The 14,174-nt window shown below is 48.0% G+C and overlaps 1 protein-coding gene across 1 annotated transcript; it reads left to right on the plus strand.

Annotated features, from left to right (window-relative positions):
- The first annotated feature begins 4,164 nt into the window (after positions 1-4,164).
- Positions 4,165-7,156, plus strand: LOC119337351 (ras-related protein RABA5c-like). Its single transcript, XM_037609466.1, has 2 exons — positions 4,165-4,720; positions 6,618-7,156. Exons 1-2 carry the CDS (start codon positions 4,384-4,386, stop codon positions 6,932-6,934), a joined length of 654 nt encoding a protein of 217 aa, XP_037465363.1. The 5' UTR covers positions 4,165-4,383; the 3' UTR covers positions 6,935-7,156.
- Positions 7,157-14,174: the final 7,018 nt, after the last annotated feature.

Below are 14,174 nucleotides of genomic sequence, written 5' to 3' on the forward strand. Positions count from 1 at the left end.
CCCTAGCATAGCGAACCTGCAACTTTTCACCTCCGGTTCATCTGTCCGAAAACGTGAAACACCGGGGATACTTTCTCGGATGTTTCCCCCTTAACCGGTATCACCTACTACCGCGTTAGGGCACACCTAGTACCGCTCATTGTCATGTCATGCATCGTCATGCTTATGTTTGCATTATATTTATTGTTTCTTCCCCCTCTTCTCTTCGGTAGACTACGAGACTGACGTTGCTGCTGCCCCATTCAACTATGGAGTTGACGACCCCTCCTTCTTGCAAGAGAAACCAGGCAAGCCCCCCCTTGATCACCAGATATCGCCTATTCTTTCCTCTACTGCTTGCATTAGAGTAGTATAGCATGTTACTATTTCGATTGATCCTATTCTGTTGCATAGCATGTCATTCTTACTACAGTTGTTGTTACCTTACCTGCAATCCTAAATGCTTAGTATAGGATGCTAGTTTATCATCTGTGGCCCTACATTCTTGCCCGTCTGCCATGCTATACTATCGGGCCGTGATCACGGGAGGTGATCACGGGTATATACTATACATACATACATACTATACAGATGGTGACTAAAGTCGGGTCGGCTCGTAGAGTACCCGCGAGTGATTCACGGATTAGGGGCTAAAAGGACATTTGTCCCGACGGCCCTTTGTGTGGATCTTTGTGGCGGAGCGACAGGGCAGGTTGAGACCACCTAGGTGAGAGGTGGGCCTGGCCCTAGTCGGCGTCTGCGGTTACTTCATAATAACACGCTTAATGAGATTTTGGTATTTGATCTGAGTCTGGCCACTGGCCTATACGCACTAACCAACTACATGTGAACAGTTATGGGCACTCGACGTCGTGGTATCAGCCGAAGCCTTCTTGATGTCAGCGACTGAGCGGCGCACGCCGTGTTGGACTGCGTAACGCAACTTCCTTTGTAATGGAGGTTGCTAGGACTGCTCACCGGCCGCGTATGCAATGTGTAGGTGTGCAATGGGTGATAGGCCCAGACCCCTGCGCGCATAGGATTTAGACCAGCGTGCTGACCTCTCTATTGTGCCTAGGTAGGGCGGCGACGTGTTGATCTTTTGAGGCTGGGCATGACCCAGGAAAGTGTGTCCGGCCAGAGGGATCGAGCGTGTTGGGAAATGTGGTGCACCCCTGCAGGGAAGTTTATCTATTTGAATAGTCGTGTCCCTCGGTAAAAGGACGACTGGAGTTGTACCTTGACTTTATGACAAGTAGAACCGGATACTTAATAAAATACACCCAGACAAGTTCCAGAGACAACCCGGTGATCGCTTTCCCACAGGGCGACGAGGAAAGGATCGCTGGGTAGGATTATGCTATGCGATGATACTTGGTGGACTTCAATCTACTCTCTTCTAGATGCTGCAAGATGGAGGCTGCCAGAAGCGTAGTCTTCGGTAGGACTAGCTATCCCCCTCTTATTCTGGCATTCTGCAGTTCAGTCCATCGATATTGCCTCTTTACACATATACCCATGTATATGTAGTGTAGATCCTTGCATGCGAGTACATTGGATGAGTACTCACGGTTTCTTCGCTCCCTCTTTTCCCCCTTTTCCTCTTCTTCCCGGACATCGCAACCAGATGTTGGAGCCCAGGAGCCAGATGTCATCGTCGACGACGACTCCTACTACACTGGAGGTGCCTACTACTACGTGCAGGCCGCTGACGACGATCATGAGTAATTTAGGAGGATTCCAGGAAGGAGGCCTGCATCTCTTTCGATCTATATCCCAGTTTGTGCTAGCCATCTTATGGCAACTTGTTTAACTTATGTTTGTACTCAGATATTGTTGCTTCCGCTGACTCGTTTATGTTCGAGCACTTGTATTCGAGCCCTCGAGGCCCCTGGCTTGTAATATGATGCTTGTATGACTTATTTTACTTTTAGAGTTGTGTTGTGATATCGTGAGTCCATGATCTTGATCGTACACATTTACTTGCATGATTAGTATATGATTGAATCGGGGGCGTCACAATGCTAAAGGTTACACAGGCACATAACCATCCTCTCTATTTCGGTGAGCGCACAATAACCAACACATATAGATGATGTACACTAAACTACTCATATGAGCTTTATGTAAACCAATGACTTAATCCTGATTTCCAAAAAATGGTGCCTATAAAGACTTCTTTAAGAATATCAATGTTGACATGCAACCCTAAACATTTGTTATGCATGTTCTTACAGATTAATTGTTTTCGATGAAGATGTCTAATATGTTACTATTATGCACATCCTATAATTGAGTACTAAAATATACTTTGCTACTTTTAGTCTAATGCACTATTTGTTGGGCATCATTGAGGAGGAACACCACCAAAGGCATGAATTGATACAAGAACCTAGGTATATATTTCTGTTGTCTAATAAATTGGACACACCTTCGGTACACTTGAAAAATCGTCCCAACTTTATGTCTATGCGTAACACCACATATCATGTTGTTTCTCGTACGACGTGGAATATTTGAAGGGATTTGTTGATGTCGTCCAATGTGTATGAGCGATGATTTTTTCTCCCGTTGCAACGCACGGACACCACAATAATTGGTTGTCGTTCCTTAGAGGAGGAGGCATCAGCGAACGGTTGTTCCTTGGGGTTTCGATTGAGCGAAGAGCTTTTCCTTCGCCGAGAGAACCACCCAGGGTGAACTAGACCCAGTCAACCCATTCAGTACTCTTCCTAGCCTGGTCATAATTTTACAAAAAATCCAAAATTTTGCCATCTTATGAAAACAACAACTAAAAATGCTAGATCAAGGTTTTCGGATGCATAAAAAAGTTGCCATGATTTCACTACAGATAATTGTCATAAAAACAAAAATTTACCCTACAAAAAGTTTTCAGAAAAGAATTACGAGTGACATATTTGATATTTTATGAATTTTGTTCACGAGATGTTTTGTGCCATATCACTGTGCAATAAAAAAAGACATGTTTGTGAGAACATTTGTTCTTTGTTTTTGCCACGGACCAATACAAAAGAATTTCAAAGTTGGCTATCTTCTTAATAATAAAAATGCCATGTACAAAAACAAACTTGACTTGTGAGCATTAGGAAATAAAGATGCCATCCTCTTAATAATAAAAATGAAATCCTCTTAATGATAAAAATGACATTTTCTTAATAATAAAAATGACATGTACAAAAACAAACTTGACTTGTGAACATTACAAAAAAAAGTTTAAATTTGCCATGTGACAAAGTTCAAAAAATTATAAAAACTGCCATGTTATTTTCTTTTAGAAAAATTGTCATGTACTCCCTCCGTTCCTAAATATTTGTCTTTCTAGAGATTTCAACAAGTGACTACATACATGATAAAATGGGCGAATCTACACTCTAAAATAAGTCTACATACATCCGTATATTGTGTCCATTTGAAATGTCTAGAAAGACAAATATTTCGGAACGGAGGGAGTACTACCTAAGGAAATAAAACTATCTTTTGCCATAAAAAAAAGGAGGAACGGGATTCAATCCTATGTCTCCTATGTGTAGGTTGATGTCACTAGCTATTGCAGTGGGCAGCTGTGTTTTGAAAAGAAATACATTGGGTTTTGTATCACTGCGGACGAGTTTAAAATCTAACGTGTCTTCCTTCTATCCCTATGCCAAGATTCGTGCACGCCAAGATCCGTGCACCGAAACCCAGGGAAGAGGGCGTGTTCGCCGGATTGACCCCTTGACGAGCGGTCGGCCGTTAACATTTGTTAACATTTCCGTAATCGGAATTCCTATAATGGCACTTTCCCTTTCCGACGTGCATGATCAAGACCAATCGTTGAATGGAATCGTGCACCTGAATTGCATCCCCAAAGAAACAAGAGTGACATGGGACATGGTCCGCACCACACCACATACTGCTCCTGTTGCGATTAGCTGTGGCTTGGAACCGGAGCAGCCTCCAAGCTGTCTCGCCCAGCGAACAACGGGCCGCCAACTCACGTCAGGCGTGCCCGCACCGCATCACGCACGACGCCTCCACCCGTCCCACCGACACCGTGGACCCGCCGCCAACACTCGCGGCCCCCCGGTCCACCGCCGAGGCCGCGCTAGCAGTGCCGTGCCGTGCCGGTGCGTGCGTCCCACTCGCCACCCACTCGTCTCGTAACTCTATGGTTTCGGCGCTTCCCTCACCACCCCACCCCACCCCAGCAAAAGCACCTCGGCCTCGGCGTGCGCGTTCGGTCAAAACCCACCGCGCCGCTGCCCGCCTCCCCCCAAAACGCCACTACAAATCCCGCACATTCCCCAGCAGCCGCTCGCCAGAGCTCCCGAGCGTGCCGAGACGACGGAAGCGGAAAGGCGGTGCCTCCGAGCTCGAGGGATTGCGAGCTAGAGACACCCAAGGATGGGGGACGACTCGGACGGGGAGGCGGAGGAGTACCTGTTCAAGGTGGTGATCATCGGGGACAGCGCGGTGGGCAAGAGCAACCTGCTCTCCCGCTACGCGCGCAACGAGTTCAACCTCCACTCCAAGGCCACCATCGGGGTCGAGTTCCAGACGCAGAGCATGGACATCGACGGCAAGGAGGTCAAGGCCCAGATCTGGGACACCGCCGGCCAGGAGCGCTTCCGCGCCGTCACCTCCGCCTACTACCGCGGGGCCTTCGGCGCGCTCCTCGTCTACGACATCTCCCGCCGGGGCACATTCGACAACGTCGGCCGATGGCTCCAGGAGCTCAACAGTACGCACCCTCTCCGCCCGCCCGCCTGCTTCCTTCCTTGCTTAATCAATTATTACGTAGCTCCCATGCTTGCTTACGGCTTGTACTGTCTGTGAGCTTGGATCAATTTACTCCTTATTAAAACTCCCATAAAAAAGTAGATTTGGTAAGATCGTGTAGATCTGAGCTGGTCCTGGTCGGCGTCGAAAGGGACACCAGTACTCGCGCCTAGCTTGTAGACGCCTAGATGGTGATTGATTGGGTTATTAAGTAGGAGTGCATAGCAGTAGAATTGTCACACCGGATGGGTTGGGAGACCTGTCCTGAATCTGGATCTGAGTCCTCATATAAAGGCTTGTTGCGGAATGTTTGAGGAGTGGATGTAAGGACCACGTCGGGTGACTGTAATTTCTGTGCTAGTTGCTTGTTTTGGATTCGGCATTGAAGTAGATGGCAATCCCTTCTTGTTTATGGAAACAAGTATAGAAGTTATTCTCGGGACTTTTTTTTTTGAGAAGTCAGGACCCAGGACTGCTAATTTGTGGTGAACTATTTGCAGTTTCGAACTCCTGACATTGGAGGCTGCTTAGCTTGAGTTCTTCGGTGTTAAAGATGTTCCTAGACATAGTTACCGTTGTCTGGTTGTCTGTTGTTGTGTGTAGAAACTCCAGAATTGTCCTGATCGACATCCTCTAATTGCTCTGATTATGCTTTATCGATATCGTTGTTGCAAGTTTTGCAACCGCATGAGTTCCATTCTCTTGTTACAAACCTTTATGATTCCAGTCACGCTTTAAGTTCCTTATTAATGTTTGAGGACAAACCTTTTTTATGGATGCCGGCCACCATTTATTCTTCATTTCCCTTCTTAGGCAATTATTTCACTTGTTGCTGTTGGAAACAGTCGACCGGCATAGAAAGATGCATTGTCTTGGTTCATTCCTTTTATGTACATGGCGACTTTATCTAGGATGTGCGACTACCAGAAGGCAAAGCTTGGTGTAAGAGAAAGCTATGCTCATAAGTCATAACACAATTGCGTTAGGCTGAACAAATGTATCTTTGACTCTAGTTGCAATTTGTGTTTTACTGTCAATTGGCATGCCATGAAACTCAGGAGAAAGAACAATGCATCCTAATTATCCTAGCTACCTATTGTTATTTGGCATACAAAGTTTTGAAACGGACTAAACAAGCACCACGGTGTTATTGGAAGATACTAGCATAACACGACGGTCGACAATTTTTCATTTTGTCACTTGCACTGTTTGTGTTGTGCCATTTTTTTGTTTTTGTTTTGAAGCAGTTTCTCAGAACTCTTGTACAGTATGTCTCAGCATACATTTTATAGACTGAATTGAAAATGATATGAGCTTTTGCTTATGCTTGACCCCCAGAAGTGCGCAATGCTTTTGTGGGTTTTGGATGGTAAAAATAGTTAGATTGCATAGGTGTGGATAATGGATATATCAGAAGGTATCATATATGATAGGCACTGTTGAATCGATAACATTGTGCTTATGATGGTTGGTAACACTATATGTTATGATTTTCTTGGTGCTAGTTTCTTGCACCATCCAACTACTAGTGATATACTTGATTGTTTGGTTTCATTTTGCCAACCTAAAAGCAAACAAATCGTATCCCTTGGGAATGATCTGTCATGTGTTACCTTTCGCCTTTTGTCCCCTGGACGCATTTTCTACTTTCCATGGTTCTGTTTTCTTGCTTGATGGCTATAACTGCTTGATTTGTTACATGTCCCTTGTGCAGTCGTGACAAGTCATTCCCTGCACTTATGGGTTTTACAGCTGCGTTTTCTTTGATATTAGCTAGTACGTATAGAATAATTCTCCTTTTCGCATATTGCCTGCATTTCTGCTGAAGTAACGGAAATCTATCCTCGAATCCAATGCAGCACATTCTGACACCACGGTGGCCAAGATGTTGGTGGGCAACAAATGCGATCTGGACAACATCCGTGAAGTGCCAGTGGAGGAAGGCAAAGCACTTGCCGAGTCTGAGGGACTCTTCTTCATGGAGACCTCAGCTCTGGACTCGACGAACGTCAACACAGCATTCGAGCTCGTCATCAAGGAGATCTACAGCAGCGTGAGCAGGAAGATCCTGAACTCCGACTCATACAAGGCCGAGCTATCCCTCAACAGGGTGAGCATCGACGACGGTGACTCGAAAGACGGCCAGAAGCAGACGAGCCGGTTCGGGTGCTGCTAGCCAGTCCTGGTGTGATGAATTTTTTGTTGTCATTGGTGGTATCGTTTGTAAACATGTAGCCCGAAATTGGATTGTGGTTCTGTTACACACCTGAGTTACAGACTTCACAGGGTGGGAGGAGGATAGTTGTTGTAAGAGTGGGGACGAACTGTTTCTCGCTGTTAACTGAAAAAGCCATGCGGCTAAGAGTTGTCACATTTTGCTAAGTTTTTTGGGAGGCCAGCCTTTTGTTCTCGCGTGGATTCACGGTGAAAGAATTGAGGGGAAAAAACGAACAGTAACTAAATTAAACAACGGGGTCCTGTATCAGAACAGAGGTCAGTTTAGGGTTTCTCTATCCTCTCGGGATTGGCGGACAGGGCACTCATCCCCTCCAAACTTCGTTGGTTAGCCCGCGGATGCACCTCCCCTCCGCTTGCTACTCAGATGGCCGGTCGTGTGGAGATATGTGACTGGCGGATAGGGCACTCCTCCCCTCCAAAGTTCATCGGTGAGCTTGTGGGTCCGCCACCTCTCTGCTTGCTACTTAGATGGCTGGTGCGGGGAGAAATATCCCGGTGCCTTTGCTCTGGGTAGTAGTTTAGGTTAATTTTTTTTCTGGTAGGGACGGCGATGGCATGCTTCTTGTTTGAGCTGCTTTTTCGTGTTCCGATCCTCCATAAGTTTGTCCATTGGGAGTTTAGGACGGAGAGCTTTGGCGTCGATTACTGGCATTTTTTGGGGGTAGCGAGTGATGAAGTCATGTACCTAGGGTAGGGTCATAGACCTGATCTAAGTACCCTACCCAAGGACACTCTCAAAAGAAACTGCCTTCCAGTCGACCAAGAGGGACTTCACTCGACAGACTGGAAAGACTCGACCATGAAGACTCACTCGACCATCAGGAGATCAAGAGGCACTCTACATCCAAACGGTCTGTAATTAAGTAGTCTTTATAGCATTTAGGACACTTTATGTAAGACGTTACCAATAACACTTAGACTTAATGTACTTTAAACCCCGCATTACTGAGGGCCGGAGGGGTCTGGCAGGCACTATATAAGCCACCCCCCTCCTCAGTGTAAAGGGTTCGCACCCCTGTAATTCACACACACATAATCCAGTCGACCGCCTCCGGGCTCCGAGACGTAGGGCTGTTACTTCCTCCGAGAAGGGCCTGAACTCGTACATCCTTGTGTTCACAACTGCTCCATAGCTAGGATCTTGCCTCTCCATACCTACCCCCCATTCTACTGTCAGACTTAGAACCACGACAGTTGGCGCCCACCGTGGGGCAGGTGTCTTAGCGATTTTTTGGAGAAGTTGCATTTCTTCCGATCACTTTCATCATGGTTGCTGGTGGAGTTTTGGTCGAGGGCCGCGAGATCCGTCTCGGTGCTCTCACCTTCATCGCCGACGATTCCGCTTGGCTTCAGGAGGCTCCACTCGACATCGATGCGCTCCCCGTCCGTGGTGCGACGCACTTTCGCACATGTGTCCGCGGCGTTCTGCTGCGGCAACCGTCGACTCCATATCGGTCGACTCCTCTGTCGTCATCCCTCCATGTCTCCCGCCAGCGCAAGCGTTCTGGTCGGTCGAGGCTTCAGCGGTGGGTGAGGCACGTGGTGGCACGCCAGACGGCCACCACCCAAGTCGCGGCAATCGAGCCCGACCAATCCCTCTACGGCCTGTTCGATCTGTCGACTGGCTCCGTAGAGACTGCATCCGAGTGCGATAGCAGTGATCCAGCGGCGGAGGTCTTGATGGTCGACGGACCTCGTAGTCCTCCCGGCTATCCCCGCGGCGACGGGGTAGACGGCGGGGGCGACCCCGCTCAAGTCCATGAGGAGTACCAACCCGAGCCACTTAATTCCCTGCAAAGGGAAGAACTTCGCCGCAGGAACATGGATGCCCTGCATACTCCCATGCGGGAGAAACCCCCGAGGCTCGCGCCTTGGAGGAGGCACGTTTGGCCAACTTGGTGATTTGCAGATCCGAGTGATTTGCTGCGAGCCAAGAAGCCTGCCACAGAGTCAGCATTTCAGTCGTCTGGTGAGACGAAACCCGTCCACATTCACCCGACCGACCCCAATGCAACTCCGACCCATATTTCCACAACACTCGACCCGAAATAGGAAGAAGCGCTCATCCAGTTCCTCCGTGAGAACTGGGACATCTTTGCATGGAAGCCTGCTGACATGCCGGGTGTTCCCAGGGGACTGGCTGAGCATCGCCTTAGAGTCGACTCAGCAGCAAAACCAGTCAAGGAACATCTTCGGCGGTCCGCCGTCCAGAAGAGAAAAGCTATTGGTGAGGAGGTGGCTCGACTATTGGCGGCAGGATTTATACGAGAGATATACCACTCCGAGTGGCTCGCTAATGTCGTCATGGTCCCTAAGAAGGACAACTCACTCCGAATGTGCATTGATTTCAAGCACATCAATCGGGCCTGCCCGAAAGATCATTTTCCTCTCCCTCGCATTGATCAAATTGTTGACTCGACTGCGGGATGCGAGAGATTGTCTTTTCTAGACGCCTATTCCGGGTACCATCAGATCCGTCTGTACGGACCCGATGAGATAAAAACAGCTTTCATCACTCCATTCGGGTGCTTCTGCTATATCACCATGCCATTCGGCCTCAAGAATGCCGGAGCCACATTTATGCGAATGATTCATAAGTGTTTGCTCACTCAAATCAGTCGGAATGTGGAAGCGTATATGGATGATATCGTGGTCAAGTCGCAAAAAGGTTCCGACCTGCTGACTGACCTCGCTGAAACGTTTGCCAACCTCAGGAGGTATGATATCAAGCTCAATCCATCAAAGTGCACATTCGGAGTTCCTGGTGGCAAGTTACTCGGTTTTCTCGTTTCCGAACAAGGAATCTACGCTAACCCAGAAAAAATCGGCACTATACTCCGAATGAAACGCCCCGTGCGGGTGCACGATGTCCAAAAACTTACTGGATGCTTGGCCGCATTAAGTCGATTCATCTCACGACTCGGTGAAAAGGCATTGCCTCTTTACCGACTGATGAAGAAGGCAGACAAGTTCGAGTGGACTCCAGAAGCTGATGCAGCGTTTGCCGAGCTAAAAGCTCTGCTCTCCACCCAGCCGGTGCTTGCTGCTCCAATCAGCAAAGAGCCTCTGTTGCTTTATATCGCAGCCACAAGACAAGTCGTCAGTACAGTACTTACGGTCGAGCGGGAAGAAGAAGGGAAAGCCTTCAAAGTTCAGCGCCCAGTGTATTATCTGTCTGAAGTTTTGACTCCATCCAAGCAAAGATACCCTCATTATCAGAAGCTTGTGTATGGGATCTACATGACCACGAAGAAGGTTGCTCATTATTTCTCTGATCATTCCATTACAGTCATCAGCGATGCTCCACTTTCAGAGATTCTGCACAATAGAGATGCAACTGGACGAGTGGCGAAATGGGCGATTGAACTCCTTCCCCTTGATATCAAGTTTGAGGCAAAGAAAGCCATTAAGTCCCAAGCAATAGCAGATTTCCTTGCCGAGTGGATTGAACAACAGCAGCCGACTGAAGTTCACTCGGAGCATTGGACCATGTTCTTTGATGGCTCTAAGATGTTGAATGGTTCCGGTGCTGGGGTTGTCCTGGTTTCCCCCAGAGGAGATAAGCTTAGATATGTGCTCCAGATTCACTTTGATTCCTCCAACAACGAGGCAGAATACGAGGCCCTCTTGTATGGGTTGCGCATGGCCATCTCACTCGGCGTCCGTCGCCTTATGGTTTATGGCGACTCAGATTTGGTGGTCAACCAAGTGATGAAGGAGTGGGACGTTAGAAGCCCAGCCATGACTGGATACTGCAATGCAGTGAGGAAGCTGGAAAAGAAGTTTGAGGGGTTAGAGCTCCATCATATACCCCGACTGAAAAATCAAGCGGCTGATGATTTGGCGAAGATAGGTTCCAAGAGAGAAGCCATTCCCAGTGGTGTGTTCTTGGAGCATATCCATACTCCATCAGTTAAAGAGGATCCTTTCACCGAAGAAGCTCCGCAGCCCAAGAGTGCCACAGATCCGACTGAAGTTGAAGTTCCAGCGGTGCTCGACTTGGTCATGGAGGTTTTGGTGATCACTCCCGACTGGACAATTCCATACATCGCGTATATCCTAAGAAAAGAGCTCCCAGAGGACGAGGAAGAGGCTCGACAGTGTTGGAAATATGCCCTAGAGGCAATAATAAAAGTATTATTATATTTCATTGTTCATGATAATTGTCTTTTATTCATGCTATAACTGTATTATCCGGAAATCGTAATACACGTGTGAATACATAGACCTCAATATGTCCCTAGTGAGCCTCTAGTTGACTAGCTCGTTGTGATCAACAGATAGTCATGATTTCCTGGCTATGGACATTGGATGTCGTTGATAACGGGATCACATCATTAGGAGAATGATGTGATGGACAAGACCCAATCCTAAGCATATCATAAAAGATCGTGTAGTTCGTTTTGCTAGAGCTTTGCCAATGTCAAGTATCTCTTCCTTCGACCATGAGATCGTGTAACTCCCGGATACCGTAGGAGTGCCTTGGGTGTATCAAACGTCACAACGTAACTGGGTGACTATAAAGGTGCATTACAGGTATCTCCGAAAGTAGCTGTTGGGTTGACACGGATCGAGACTGGGATTTGTCACTCCGTATGACGGAGAGGTATCTCTGGGCCCACTCGGTAATGCATCATCATAATGAGCTCAATGTGACCAAGGTGTTGGACACGGGATCATGCATTACGGTACGAGTAAAGTGACTTGCCGGTAACGAGACTGAACAAGGTATTGGGATACCGACGATCGAGTCTCGGGCAAGTAACGTACCGATTGACAAAGGGAATTGCATACAGGGTTTGATCGAATCCTCGACATCGTGGTTCATCCGATGACAACATCGAGGAGCATGTGGGAGCCATCATGGGTATCCAGATCCCGCTGTTGGTTATTGACTGAGAGCGTCTCGGTCATGTCTGCATGTCTCCCGAACCCGTAGGGTCTACACACTTAAGGTTCGGTGACGCTAGGGTTATTAGGAAGACTAGTATGTGACTACCGAATGTTGTTCGGAGTCCCGGATGGGATCCTGGACGTCACGAGGAGCTCCGGAAGGGTCCGGAGGTAAAGATTTATATATGGGAAGTTATCAAACAGACACCGGGAAGTTTCGGGGTCATACCGGTATTGTACCGGGGCCACCGGAAGAGTTCCGGGGGTCCACCGGGAGGGGCCACCCCTCCCGGGGGGCCACATGGGCTGCGTGGGGCAGGGAGCCAGCCCCTGGTGGGCTGGCCGCACCCCCTCCCTTGGGCCCATGCGCCTAGGGTTGAGGGGGGAACCCTAGAGGGGGCGCCCCCCTTGGCTTGGGGGCAAGCCACCCTCTCCCCTCTCCCCTAGGCCGCCGCACCCCCCCTAGATGGGTTCTAGGGGGCCGGCCCCCTTCTCCCTTCCCCCTATAAATAGAGGGGTGAGGGGAGGGCAGCCGCACCACCCTCCAAGGCGCAGCCCTCCCCTCCCCAACACCTCTCCTCCTTCGTTGTGTGCTTGGCGAAGCCCTGTCGGAGTACTCCCTCTCCACCATCACCACGCCGTCGTGCTGCCGGTGGAGCTGTCTTCCTCAACCTCTCCTTCCCCCTTGCTGGATCAAGAAGGAGGAGACGTCTCCCGTCCCGTACGTGTGTTGAACGCGGAGGTGCTGTCCATTCAGCACTTGGTCATCGGTGATTCGAATCACGTCGAGTACGACTACATCATCACCTTGCAAGCTTCCACACGCGATCTACAAGTGGTATGTAGATGCTAACTCTCTCCCTTGACTCGTTGCTTAGATGAACTCATAGATGGATCTTGGTGAAACTGTAGGAAAAATTTTAATTTTCTGCAACGTTCCCCAACAGTGGCATCATGAGCTAGGTCTATGCGTAGTTCTCTTTGCACGAGTAGAACACAATTTTGTTGTGGGCGTGGATTTTGTCATCTTACTTGCCTCTACTAGTATTTTCTTGCTCAACGGTATTGTGGGATGAAGCGGCCCGGACCAACCTTACACGTACGCTTACGTGAGACCGGTTCCACCGACTAACATGCACTAGTTGCATAAGGTGGCTGGCGGGTGTCTGTCTCTCCCACTTTAGTTGGAGCGGAATCGATGAACAGGGCCCTTATGAAGGGTAAATAGAAGTTGACAAAATCACGTTGTGGTGATTCGTAGGTAAGAAAACGTTCTTGCTAGAACCCAATTGCAGCCACGTAAAAGATGCAACAACAATTAGAGGACGTCTAACTTGTTTTTGCAGCGATTGATCATGTGATGTGATATGGCCAGAAGTTGTGATGAATGATGAATTGTGATGTATGAGATCATGTTCTTTGTAATAGGATTCACGACTTGCATGTCGATGAGTATGACAACCGGCAGGAGCCATAGGAGTTGTCTTTATTTTTGTATGACCTGCGTGTCATTGAATAACGCCATGTAAACTACTTTAGTTTATTGCTAAACGTTAGTCATAGAAGTAGAAGTAGTCGTTGGCGTGACAACTTCATGAAGACACGATGATGGAGATCATGATGATGGAGATCATGGTGTCAAGCCGGTGACAAGATGATCATGGAGCCCCGAAGATGAAGATCAATGGAGCTATATGATATTGGCCATATCATGTCACAACTATATAATTGCATGTGATGTTTATTATGTTTATGCATCTTGTTTACTTAGGACGACGGTAGTAAATAAGATGATCCCTTACAAAAATTTCAAGAAGTGTTCTCCCCTAACTGTGCACCGTTGCTACAGTTCGTCGCTTCTAAGCACCACGTGATGATTGGGTGTGATGGATTCTTACGTTCACATACAACGGGTGTAAGACAGTTTTACACAGCGAAAACACTTAGGGTTAACTTGACGAGCCTAGCATGTGCAGACATGGCCTCGGAACACGGAGACCGAAAGGTCGAACACGAGTCGTATGGAAGATACGATCAACATGAGAATGTTCACCGACGATGACTAGTCCGTCTCACGTGATGATCGGACACGGCCTAGTCGACTCGGATCGTGTAACACTTAGATGACTAAAGGGATGTCTAATCTGAGTGGGAGTTCATAATTTGATTAGAACTTAATTATCATGAACTTAGTCTAAAACCTTTGCAAATATGTCTTGTAGATCAAATGGCCAACGCTCATGTCAACATGAACTTCAACGCGTTCCTAGAGAAAACCAAGATGA

The sequence above is a fragment of the Triticum dicoccoides genome, chromosome 7B, assembly GCF_002162155.2.
Source record: "Triticum dicoccoides isolate Atlit2015 ecotype Zavitan chromosome 7B, WEW_v2.0, whole genome shotgun sequence".
NCBI lineage: Eukaryota > Viridiplantae > Streptophyta > Magnoliopsida > Poales > Poaceae > Triticum > Triticum dicoccoides.